Below are 12,600 nucleotides of genomic sequence, written 5' to 3' on the forward strand. Positions count from 1 at the left end.
AATAACATCATGGGAGTGGTGAGATTCCACGCAGAAGCTGCCAGCTATATAACTCAGCCTCTTAGCTACTTTGCAATATTTCACATGATGTACAGATGTGCACCCAGATCCTATATAATAATTTATCAGCTCCCCATATGACTATTATATCATCCTAAAAATAGGAAACCATGTTTACAACACACAATTAGCTTTCAAAGTCACACAAGAAAGGAAAAGCCTTGCAGAATCACATCTGATGCCCATCTACTCCAACAACCTGTCTCACCCAGATGCCTCTGGGACATTCACAAGCAGAATGTGAGGTCAGCTAAGCTCTCCTGATTTTGCTCTCCATAAACAGATAACTCAGAGGCAATAGCCAGAAAAAAAGAGAGAACTCTGGGCCACACTAGCTCTCTGTTTACAAGCCACTTTTGCCTCTTATATTTACCATGAGATAACTCATGGACTTCAATTGCAGGAAACTCTATCATCTGCTTTCATTATGCTATGACTATGATACTCTGGAAGAGGGTTCCCAACCTGATGTCCCAGCATGGACATCTGCAGAAGGGGAACAAGCGTGGGCCAACTGACAACATGTATGTTGCGTCAGAAATTGTGCCCTCTATATACTTGCATACAGACTCACAATGCAAGTATGAGAGGGCAGAACTTGTATTGTGATGTCATGACACACATTTCATCATTTTGGCATCACTATGGCTGGCTACAAATGCCTCTGTGTCTCAGAGCCACATGTGGTGTCAGATTCTCTGGCTTAAACTTGGCAGAAGCTATACAAATATTTGGCATGGCTAGATAAGAATTTTTATTGTAAATAGGATGAAGCTACTTTAAGTTAGAACACTCTCTGTCCACATGAAGTGCAGACCCTTCTTATACCTGGAGTAGTTTAATTTTGGCACTTCATTACCCTGCCTTTTCCACAGCTTCATAGACATTCTGTCTTGAGTTTCTCAGTCTTGGAGGTTAGTGACCGATGGCTGTTGACATAACCAACATATATGTCCTGAGAAACTCTATCTCCCAATATAACTTCTACTGTGATGGAATGGAATTATGAAGGCCAGACTCAGGGAGAAAAACATTTTCTTTCATCTCCTGAGGCGCGAGGGAGAGATAAGAGGATGAGACTGGCACCTCCCTGAGGAATTCACAGTATTGTGGCTGGCATTACTTGGGAACTGGGGTAAGATTCTTGCTAGAGGCTGTAGCTAATAAACATTGCTGGACTGAATTTACATGGTCTCTTGGAGTTCCTTGGGCTAGGCCTGACATCTACATATAGCTGGTGTAGTTTTATGTGCAGCTCCTAGAGCCCCCCAGATTGGCATGAAATTACGTTTTCATATGAGGAAACAAAAAATGAACTACATGGGAGTAGTCAAAATTATAAACTTGCTTTATAATTAAGTTATATCAAAATTATTTTTTCCCCTGACTGTCCATATCTTTGTCTTTGGCCAAAAGGGGTTGGCACATTTGCTCTAAAATTTCTCTCTCAAAACATCTGGAGCCTGCCAGACTGGGAAGGTTGCTTTGGAGAAGCTACCACATACTCTTCAAGAACAACTGATCTGTAGCATCTGTCTTCCTACAGGGAAAGACGGTCTATTTTCTTTTCATGTTAAATAAATATCCACTTTTATATTCTGTATATATTCACTAAATAATATATAAATAAATAAATAGCCACAGAAAGCTGAAGAGTCTTTGAATCATATTTACCTCAAGACCCATCCAGAACTATAGTTCTTTTTCCAAACATCCTCTTCCTCACTGTCTGAATTGCTAAGATTTAGCTTGTCTCTAAAGCTATGATTCTAAAAATTCTGCGACGCATCATCCATGTGTAAATAAATAACCTTTTCCCCTATATTAGATCCCACGTAATTTAGCCGGATATGGAAAAGACGGTGCGCCAAAGACTTAAAAACAAAACTTGGGATTTTCATGCCACAAATATCACACTCTTCCTACTATATTGACCCTAGACTCTGCACATTCCCACTTTGATGTACTTAAAAGGGATTATGAAATTCACACCATGAAAAAATACAGTTTTTCATCTGAATAAGGAGTTTGACCTTGGTGGCATACACTTACAAAGATTAGAGAAATATGCCTAGATGCTTAACAGTGCAGTCCTACGAAGTTGTATTCAGAAGTAATTTAGTCCCATTACCTTCAGCGGGTCCATAAGAATGAAATCTAAGGGAACACTAAAAAAATTGGGATTCTTTTGGTCTAAAATTAGGTTTTGGGGAATTCTAGAAGTTGTAGCGCTAGCATTACTTGTCAGAAGATGCCCACAGTTTAGGAAATAAATATGTAAGTATATCAGTCACTCAAACTAAACATATGTTCAAGCAAGGTCAAGGAAACTGTTTTTCTGTAGAGGGCTATCTTTTCTCCTGAGTACTGTGAAATATCCAGTACTTGTGGGCAATAAACCAGCTGCTCTTTCTTTCTGGAGGGGGTGGGTGGGAGGGAATTCCCTTCCATTGTAACCTCTAGGGGATATCCCAACGCTTGAAAAGCTCTTCATCTCTTCTCCTAAATGCCTATTAAAAGTACATAAAATTTAACCACTGCAGCTGGGGCGGGGTGGAGAGATGCTAAATGACCCAAGGTTCTCTTCTATATACTCACAGCCAAACTGCATGGAACTAAACGTGCCAATTGTATCGTTTACATACTTTAAATAGCAATCATTGTGATGGCCAGCTGGAGCTTTCTTGCTGTACTAAAATGCAAATTGAAGGCAACAGAATTTTCTCAAGGTCATAATACTAGAAATGTTTTCCCAAACATAGTAAGATTACAGTTTTTAGCATTCCCAACAAGCACTGCTACTAGGAAATTCTGGGACTGTAGCTTCTATACAGCTGAAGAGAACCAGTATGGGGGAGACTGTTCTATAAAAAATGTTTTAATCCCAGCATACACTCACACAGTACTCCTGATCAGAGACTGCAGTGGCTGAGTTAAAAAAAGAAATGTGAAACTTTGGGTGACATATTTAATATCAAGCATAGTTTCGCTCTCAGGAATACTGGGACTAAGACCACCTAAACAAATCATTACACTCAACCACACAAACAAGGTCAAAACAGGAGTTCAGGCTTTAAAATTTAAGCATGCAATAATATACATATAATGACTGCAGTACCGTAATACATTTAACCTGATTACTAAGTTATTTTCTGAGTTCACCCAATACAGTGAATTCAAAACTAACCAAGGGCCTGGGTTCATAGGACATGCTACGTTCTATGACATGCACCCCCCCAACCAATGTTAAAATTAACTAGGTTTAGCCTGCTAAGCAAATACAACTGCCAACATGTGTGAACACAGCCAGACTCTTGCCTTCTTATATAGGCAATGGAAATCAAAGCATAGGTAAAGTAATTTGAACAGAAATATACTCCATCTCATTAAAATGGCAGCTAGGCTGTCTCTAGACAATCCGCTCAATGTTCATAAATCTGGTGCATGCTTCTGCTTTCCTTTCTTATGGTCTGTTATTTTTAAACAGAACTTGGGTAGCACAACCCCTTCAAATTGAGCCCATAAAGTAGGAAAAAAAGGCTGACCTAGCAGGCATGTTTCAGCTTCCCACAGTAATTCTCTCCTCCCAAATTGGGTTAACTTGTCAATAGAGACCATCTCATTATCTCTTAAAGGATAATGGCTTTAACTCATAGGAGGGGATGAAGAGGGATGATTTGTCCCCTTTAAGAATAAGCAACCATAGCACAGTGGCAGAATGCATAATTTATATGCAAAATGTTGATGGTTCACTCTTTTGTACTTCCAGTGAAACAGGACTTGAAAGATTAAATGAGGCTCTAGACAGCTGATGCTAGTCTGAACAGACAATGAATGTGTTCACAAAATCTCACCCTAACATAGTTAACTGAATTAACCCAATTACCTGGATTTGTACATATTAAACCCTAAACTAATCATATGGCTGGGTTTACACAACACATGAGCCACAACTAACCACTTACATTTTACTTTGTGTGTTATGTGAATCTAGCCAGTACTGAGATGGGCCAATAGTGTGACTCAGTGACTAGGTCTGTGTATTGCACTAAATCATACTATGGTTTGTCTTAGTGGCGCTTGTGAATCCAACCACTATATCTGTAAGCAAAAGTTTACAGTCTAGAGTACTGTACAACTCAATCACTCATGGTTTATTCAATATACCACAGTTAAGTAAACTAAGGTTAGCATAATCTGAACATCCAGCTAGTATAAGGCAGTTTGTTCATAAAGAAAAGCCACCCAAAGTTCCTTCTCATTCCTTACCTTCCTGAAGTTTCTTTTGCTTGATTCACACACTGCGTTAACTTATAATGAGATGTATCTAGTTTTAATATGTTGCATGAGCCCAGCAAGTTTGGGTTTACTCATCAAACTATGGTTAAACAAGCCACGAATGAGTTCATTTACAGTGCGAATCCAGCCTCTGTGTTACTGCTAATTTTCCTTCTGAGCTCCCTTCCACAACCAGAGGTTCCATGAAGCAGAAGGCAGAGGAGGAGGATACATGCACCCAGTCCTGGTATGTACAATCATGTAAATCTCTGAATCCTGAGCAGCTCTAGATTACGGTATGTGAAGTCACAATGGAATCTATTAAAGAATGAATGACTTGGATAGACAGCACTTAGCAAAACTGTAATGCCCAAAGGAAATGTCCTGGGGCTTCACATAGTTAACAGGACAACCCCAAAGCCCTAACCAAAATGGACATCTGATGTTGACAGTTGAACGCCTGTCACAGCTGAACAGAGGCAGGTCCTCCATTTGGTTGGAAGGCATTGTGCTGTGCCACATTAGTTTTTGCCTTGTAAAAAATGTCTAAATCCTAAGATATAAACTGACATTAGAGCATATTCTATGATCAAACAAGAGTCAGACTATATCTGTGTTGATAGAGAAGGAGAAGGGGGGGGCTTGTGCCATTTATTAATATGTCTGAGCTGTCCAGATTGGGTAAATGTGAATTGGCTTATTTGGCTGTTATGAATCTACATAATCCTTCTAGCGCTATTTAAGGCACAACTGAAGAACGCTTAGACTAAATACTGCCCCCCCTCCAAGTAAGCACCATATAATCCATTTCCTTCCAGCTGCACTATGCTGTTTCACCCTTGGCCCTTTTGTGCAAATCTTTAGAAACATCCACAGTGCAGGATCATAGTCCTGATAGCCATGGATTACTAGGCAGATTCTTCAGGCCACCTTCAAAATCATTCCATTTTATCTTTGTTGCTCTTATACAGTTTGTCTTTATCAGAGAGTAGATTCATCCATCTCCTTGAGCCTGCTGACTGCCATAGTACTGCATCTCCAAGCTTCTGATAATCCCCCAAGCTGGCTCACTGCTAGTGAGTGATCTGGCCATTTTACTATCCCACAAAAGGGTGTGTGTGTAGCTACATCATTTCACAGGAGAGAGAAGGCAGAACTACTGGAAGTTGCTTGCTTGCACTCAGATCCAGACATATTGACGAGAAAACATTTAGGATGACATCTGCTGAAAAAGGAATGACAGGGTAAAAATGGTTCCATTTAAAGAGCAGCAAAGTGGTTGGCAGCAATGCTGCATGGATTCTGCAGCTAATCAATCCTTTACAGCACAGACTTCATACCCGGTTCCATTGCTGAGAAGCTTTATAATATAAAATTTATGGGCATATGTCTGGTCTTAAAAATACCACACGGGGGGCTGCTCTGAAAACATTTGCCTTGAAACATCATGAAACTGCCAGAAAAATAATGAGCAGTGCCCTGGATCTCACCCGCAGAATGTTCATAGCTCAACAGTATAGCATATATTTTGTATGGGGAATACCCCACCCCAAGTTCCACCCAGGCACACCAAGTTTAAAGAGTCTGAACAGATGCACTTAGAAAGAGTTCTGCACAAGCAGCAGCTGTTGCAGCAGACAATACTAAGTTAGATCAAGCAACGCCCTGAGCTTGCAATAAGGCAATTCATTTATTTATTCATTCAGTGTATTAGTTGCAGGGTAACAAATTATTCTCAGGGCAACTTACATAATCTTTTTTATAAATTTTAATTATGTATTTATCTGTTTTAATTTGTTGTAAACCGCCCAGAGTCCCCCATTGGGGGGAAGATGGGCGGGGATAAGTCTGCTAGCTAAATAAATAAATAAATAATCAGGCACAGCAGAAAAGGATCTTAGCAATTTACCAGATGGAATTTAGATGCAGAGATATGATCAGCACTACAGTATAAGAGCAGAGTCTACAATTGCTTTTTATGACCAGGTTCACATATAATTTTAATCCATGGTTTAAGTAAAGCACCATTGGCTCATTTTCCATAACACAACAAATCACTGTGGTCTGCAAATGGATAGCTACTGGCTGGATTTTCATAATAATGTAACCCAAAATAAAACCATATTAGGGCTTAACATGTATAAACTGAATTAATCCTCTTGAACCGGGATTTGGAGTGTGAGTACAGAAAATATAACATCAAATGTAGTTTCCATACCATGATGGGCTATGCTTTTATTTTAATAGAAAATGTTGGTTCTTGTTTTGTTTTCATCTAACAACTAATTACCCCAACTTCCCCCAGCAAATGTCTCCTGTTCAACTTTCCGAAGCTTGGATGTTTATTACATTCTGGAAATTATTACTATAACAACAAATTGCCTTCCAGCACTGAAGGCAATGACATGTGCCAACTTCGGTGGATCCTTTTGTTAATATCATGTATATCTTTTTGGCTTTCTTCTGTCTTTGCAGGTAGATCAAAGATATTCAAGCTCTCTTTCCTTTTAGATTTACTGAAGTGGCAGAGCTAAAAGAACACATATTAATCTTGTCTCCAAGTACCTATGCTTCAACAGAGAATATTAGGAGCCAAAAATACAACACAGCAATGCTAGGTTGAGAACTATCCTCCCCCTTTTTACTTTGCCCCAAGGGAACAGAATCTCCCAGATTCTCCCTTTTGAAAGCAGAGGTGTTTCTCCGTTCACACTGTATTTGTTAACTAAAGATTTTGAAAAATTCTACTGAGACTAAATTCTCTTTTTCCCCTCTTTGATTCATAGCCAAGAGAGGAGTTCCTGCCAGCCCTGTCTCCTCCCCCTCTCCTCTCCCTCCCCCTCTTCTCCTTTAAAAGAAGGAACTGTAATACTAGCACCTTATTTTCTTGCAGACTAAAATTGAGACCCAAACTTGCTCTCTCCTTGGTGCTGTCTGCTTCCACCAGTGCGGACCTTTTGCTTCCTTGCTGCAACAGAGTGCAAGGATCAGCGAGAGCAGCTACAGCTATTCTAGCAGATTTTGCAAGACTTTACAACACACACACACATATTTGCTGCAGCAAGAACCATTTGCTCACCTGTCTGCAAACATAACAACTGAAGCCTCAAAACTCTTCCTCAACCAAGGCTACCACTGCTCTTTGGAAAGACGGCTGACTGGGAAGCTCAGCCAAATGATTCCAAGAAAAGGGATAGTGTAAGAAGTCAAATAAGGGAGAATGAGGGACACGAAGATCTTCATTCTCCCTGTATGGTTTTTAACGGTTGAAGTTTAATATTTTGAAGGAACAGTCTAAGTAATTTTGCTTTTGCCAGCAGACTTTTTTTTATCCTTAAGGAAAGAGGACCTGATTTCGTGTGAACTGCCAAATCTAGGGAAACAGACCTTACAGTGAACTACTAGGGGTATCTAGATGGAAGAGACCCATTTTGGATGGCTAAGTTTTTGATGGGGACATGACTATATTTTTATTTTTACAAATATCTTTTTCTTCTCTACAGAGAAGGCAGACTAGTAATCAACTCCCTCCACTCTGGAGCTGTTAATTTTTTCCCCCTAAGAGTGCATACTATTTTTTGGAGAAAGTTCACTGGGACAGTGAAACAAGACAGTGAAGAGCACTATACTTAATATACAGCCAATTACAGTAAGTGCAGATCCTCACTCAGTCTGCCTGAACTGGGGAAATCTTAATTATTATTATTTTTTTTAAAAATAAAGACTGTCCTTCAATGTGTCTGGAACTTCTGGGGATTGGAGTCGGTATGAATTTTGGACTGCTTTTCGTGTCTCTCTGTTACCTGCCACTCATCAGCAGTGAGGTAAGTACTTGCCTTTAAAAAAAAAATATAAGAAAAACCTCCTGGTGAACATCAAACTAATGATAAAACTATATACAAGAGAGTAGGAAACACTTCAGGCAGGTGATTACTGGCAATGGGTGAGTGCAAAAGGGTTTCCACAGGATATGCCCCCTTTTCCCTTTATAAAATACAAGAATTTTGATCCATGAAATTAAATTGACATCTTGGCCATTTTTTTTTTTTTGAAAGAGTCTTCCTGAAAGAATTATTCTCTGGGAGGGGGGGAGTTACTGATTCCAATATTTAGAAAGACAGTACAGCCTTATGCATGTTTACCTGGAATTCCCAGGAAATTAAATATGATTTACTCCCCAGAAAGTGTGAATACAATTGGACCTTAATCATAATAATTGTTAAACAGCTGCTCCTGGAGGTGCCTTGTTTATGGTTCGCGGTTCTGTCCAATCTGGGTAAATACAGTCCAAGTGGCCTTTTCATTTTCTCCTAACAAGGGGGGAAAAAAGCTCCTACAGCCTTTCACCTGTTTGTAGGAACTAGAAAACCTTTTATTATGCAAACCAAGCTTTCTGATTAAGTTAACAATGCTAGCTATCAATATTATCATATTACATGAGAGCATGATGTTGATGCTGTGACACCTGTTTGGCCATCTGTGATTAATACACTTGTAACCAGTGCTTTATGTTTCCCACATATTGAAGAAAATAAAGTTGTATTGGCATTCTCATTTTCAGTATATTCCAGCTACACTGTTGACTAATGCTTATGGTTTGTTATGTTCTTGAAAGGTAAGGAGCATCTTCTACAAAGCAGCATATATTGGATAGGGCATTGATGAAATCGGACAATCCTACTTGGGCATTCAGCCCAGGTAGCTGCCATATAGAGGGTGGGAGAGGAAAGTCTCTGGTAGGTAGTGGGGGGGGGGGGAGCCTGCCATGTTTCTTATGATGCCCAAGGGAGCTGGTCTGAATGGAAAAAGCAGGTTTCTCCCTCACACGCTCTTATGATGGGAGGGTCCAACTAAAAGGAGTTGGAGAAGCCAGAGTATTGGCTGGTAGCTGAATTCCAACCGGGGGTTACTTAGCTGGGGATGTAGTCTTCCAGCTGTTCCAAGCTGGAGCTGCCACGGGAGAGATCCTGTATCAGTTCCAAACAAATGCCCAAGAGGAAAGACAGGGAATGTGGAGATTGGGTAGGGAGGAGCTCTTAAAGGGCCAGAGCTGCTGGTTTTCCCTTTGATTTCAACCCAGTCCCTGCATTTTCTACATGCGTTACCTTCAGTCCTGCTCAGCTCCGCTTCAATGATGCTTGGGGGTAAATCAAATTCTTTGGGTTTTATTATTACTATTTTTTTGGTACTCTTCTGACCACCTCTTGAAGAAAGGGTATAGCCAGCTGCCTTGAACCAAACACGCCAATTTAAGAAGCATGCCCAAGTTCATTAAAGCTGGGTGGGGGTGCTGCCCTCACAAATCTAAAGATGACAAATAGATTTCCATGGTCCTGCCAAGGGTAATAGAACCTAGGCACACAGGTATGTGCAGAGGAACAACAAGGACAGGGTCGTGAGCATACCAGCAAGAGAGGCGCAGCAGATCTGCAAATGTGTAGGTTTAAAGGAGGGACTGAAAAATGCTTGTTTAAAGAAAAGAATGGAGCCTGCCTCCGTTTTCGGAGAAGGAGGTGGCTGAGGCAACATTCCATTCTTGCAATAGTAACAGAGGCTCAAATAAACCGTTTGTCAGGTCACACCCCTTTTTGCCAAATAAAACAGGTGGAGGGGAGACAACAAAGAACTTCGCGTTTGCCCATAATTTGTACCCACTACTAAGACTGGCCCAGAAATTGGTGAAATATAAGCGAGCCTGTGCAGTGCATTCTCCTCCGTGGGTCGCTGCAGCTTGTCTCCCCCGTTCCTAGATCAACAGAGGCTTCCCTACCAGATGATTTGTCTTATAGACTTAAAAAAAAAAAAAAATCCGTGTGCAGTTTCCCCGAGCAGGGGAATATCTGGGAGGCTGCCAAACCTCAGGTTATTTGTGTGCCCACAAACCTGTGCAAAGAATTCTTCTTTTGTTCTCCGGGAGAGGAGAGGAGGGGGAGGGGGAGGTGCGTCACGCGCTCCTCGCCGGCCTCCTCCGAATCCTGCTGGAGGTGGTCGTAGCAAGGAAAACCACCCGGCCCGCCCGGGGCTCATTCAGCCGGAGGGGCGAGAGCGAGGACGCCGCACCTTGGGCTCTCCTTTCGTTGCTCGCGGGCGGTGCCGGGCTCCTGTTCGCTTTTCCTCCCGGGCTAAACTGAAACAGCGCTCGGGGCGGGGGAGTGGGGAGGAGGACGGGAAGGGTTTTCCCAGACTAGCAGTAACCGGGGTCATTAGCGCCTCTCCAACGCCGTCATCCTCACTGCAGTCCTCTCGGTCTGTTAGTGCTTCCCTATTAGTACTGGAATTAATGCGCCTGCGGTCGTTCCTGAGGTTTAAGTATCGTCCCAGCAATATAGTGGCGTCGCGGCTGCGCCTCTCTCAGCAGGGAGAGGCAAGTTGAATGGTGACCTATTAAAAAAAATGTAAACTACAGTAGTGCGCTACTAAAAATAGGTAAGGGCCAGTAGTGAAGGGGGCTGGAGGCCCCAGTAAAAATTCCTGTAGCTTTGGTGTGCGGTGAATGACCTTCCCACGCTATCTGAACAGTGATGGATTCTGTGTCATCAAGTTGGTGTGGCCTCTCAGGAATCATATAGATAGACCTTCATGATGATGTATCCCTAACCTGGCCTTTCAGGTCTTCCAAGGTTACATCCATTGCTGCTGTACAGTAACATCCATCCATCTTATTGCTGGTCATCTTCTCCCCTTTCATCTGTTTCAGCAAATAGCGGTGATAAAATTGGTTTAACTGCTGCATAGAAAAAGGGTAGTATATTGATAAGTACATCTTCATGGACTTACATCATGCTTCAGAACTATCCATATGTAAGTCCGGTTACATCTCTCCTAAATGAATGCCTTCTAGGTTCCAATGTAACGCTATAGCAGCTGCCTGTACATCCATCATAAACTTTTATTAGGTGTTGTGGCCTTTTTTTTTTTTTAAGTAGTCTGTGATCTTTTTAAAGCTCCATTTGGAATCCTTGTTATGGAGAGAGTAAACACTTTTTATGCATAGATCGATTTATGAGTAGATGTGTTGTACATTACCTTGTTTTCTCTTTTGGAAAGCTAGTGTCTTTTCTCAAATGAAGTTGGCGTAGTTAACAGTAGTTACCATTTTGTTTGTGGGCGTAAATAGTGTGCAAATATGCATAAATTTATAAAAGGTACTTTTCTATAAATTGTGGCTTTCCTCTTAAAAGTATGAGTTATGATTTAATTGTATATGCTCTGAAGAAAAAAACCCTACATATCTAGAGATCGGTATTTGAACAGTATAAAAGGTCCTCATTTGTTTGCTGACCTAGATAAATTAGTTTAGCTCATGGGATAAGTATTCTACTGCTGCTACTGTTGCAATAGGAAGAATAAACTTTCCAGATAAAGCTGTTTTTAATAATGCTAAAACACAACCAACAGAGCCAATGTGAGGTAATAGTTAAGGTATTGGAATGGGGCTGGGGAAACTGAGGTTCAAGATCACCCTCAGCCATGGAAACAATATGGAAATTTTGGGTTAGTCATAACCCACCTTACCTCTCACAGTAGTTGTGGAGATAAAATCAAATCCCCTTATAAGCACCTTGATCTCTTGAAGACAGAGCAGGATATCACTCTAACATACTGTATACATATGAGTTGCTTAAGGCTAAATTAACCATCCATTTTGTCTGTAGTCAAGCAAATTATATTCCAGCAAACACCTGCATTCAGGCACCATGTGTATCCTGCTTTTAAGTACCCCAGAATATGCAAGAGACAAGTAAAGGCAGAGTCCCTGCCCTTAGGAACATACAGTTGTCAATGAAACAAGATTCAGAAAAGAAAGCTTTGCCTATGTCAAGGGATAAAAGAGTGGGACGGTTGAGTATTGGAGGAAGGAAGGAATATAACTTTTGTGTAGTAAGGCAGCTGTTCACCTAACCTGAAGGGAGGCACGGCTTTCCAGGCAGTTCAGGCAGCAGTGTGTCTCCTTTAGGGAGAACATAATGCATTTACGCATATGAATCAGGGATGCAAAGCCTATTTGCAAGGCTTTTCAGAACAAGGGTAGAGTTCACACTATTTACATGTGTCCCTGAGGCCGATATAGACTTATGGGATTGATTTGATCACCCCATCTTTGGTCCTGATTGAAACACTGGCTCCTTTTGAGCTGGCTTTTCTTGACTTGTGGCTTTACACCTTTGCAAAGCTCTAGAGTAGATCTACCAGCTCCTTGAATTTGTGGCTCCCTAAGGAGGAAATGAGGCTTTAGAATGGGTCTTGCTTGAAGTTTCCTGG

General features: G+C 41.2%; 1 protein-coding gene and 1 long non-coding RNA gene across 3 annotated transcripts in view; one reads left to right on the top strand and one right to left on the bottom strand.

Annotated features, from left to right (window-relative positions):
- Positions 1-10,594, bottom strand: part of LOC112543232 (uncharacterized) — a 71,534-nt gene extending 60,940 nt beyond the window's left edge. For both annotated transcript variants that reach the window (XR_015796186.1, XR_015796183.1), the window contains exon 1: positions 10,222-10,594. This is a non-coding gene — a long non-coding RNA (uncharacterized LOC112543232). The remainder of the gene's footprint in view (positions 1-10,221) is intronic.
- Positions 7,226-12,600, top strand: part of PDGFB (platelet derived growth factor subunit B) — a 37,580-nt gene continuing 32,205 nt past the window's right edge. Inside the window, exon 1 of the mRNA XM_007429634.3 lies at positions 7,226-8,162. Within this exon, the coding sequence (XP_007429696.2) occupies positions 8,073-8,162 (90 nt within the window). The 5' untranslated portion in view covers positions 7,226-8,072. The remainder of the gene's footprint in view (positions 8,163-12,600) is intronic.

Source organism: Python bivittatus, unplaced genomic scaffold, assembly GCF_059951505.1.
Source record: "Python bivittatus isolate LINGU-HERP-01145 unplaced genomic scaffold, Pbiv_v1 ctg000330_np1212, whole genome shotgun sequence".
NCBI lineage: Eukaryota > Metazoa > Chordata > Lepidosauria > Squamata > Pythonidae > Python > Python bivittatus.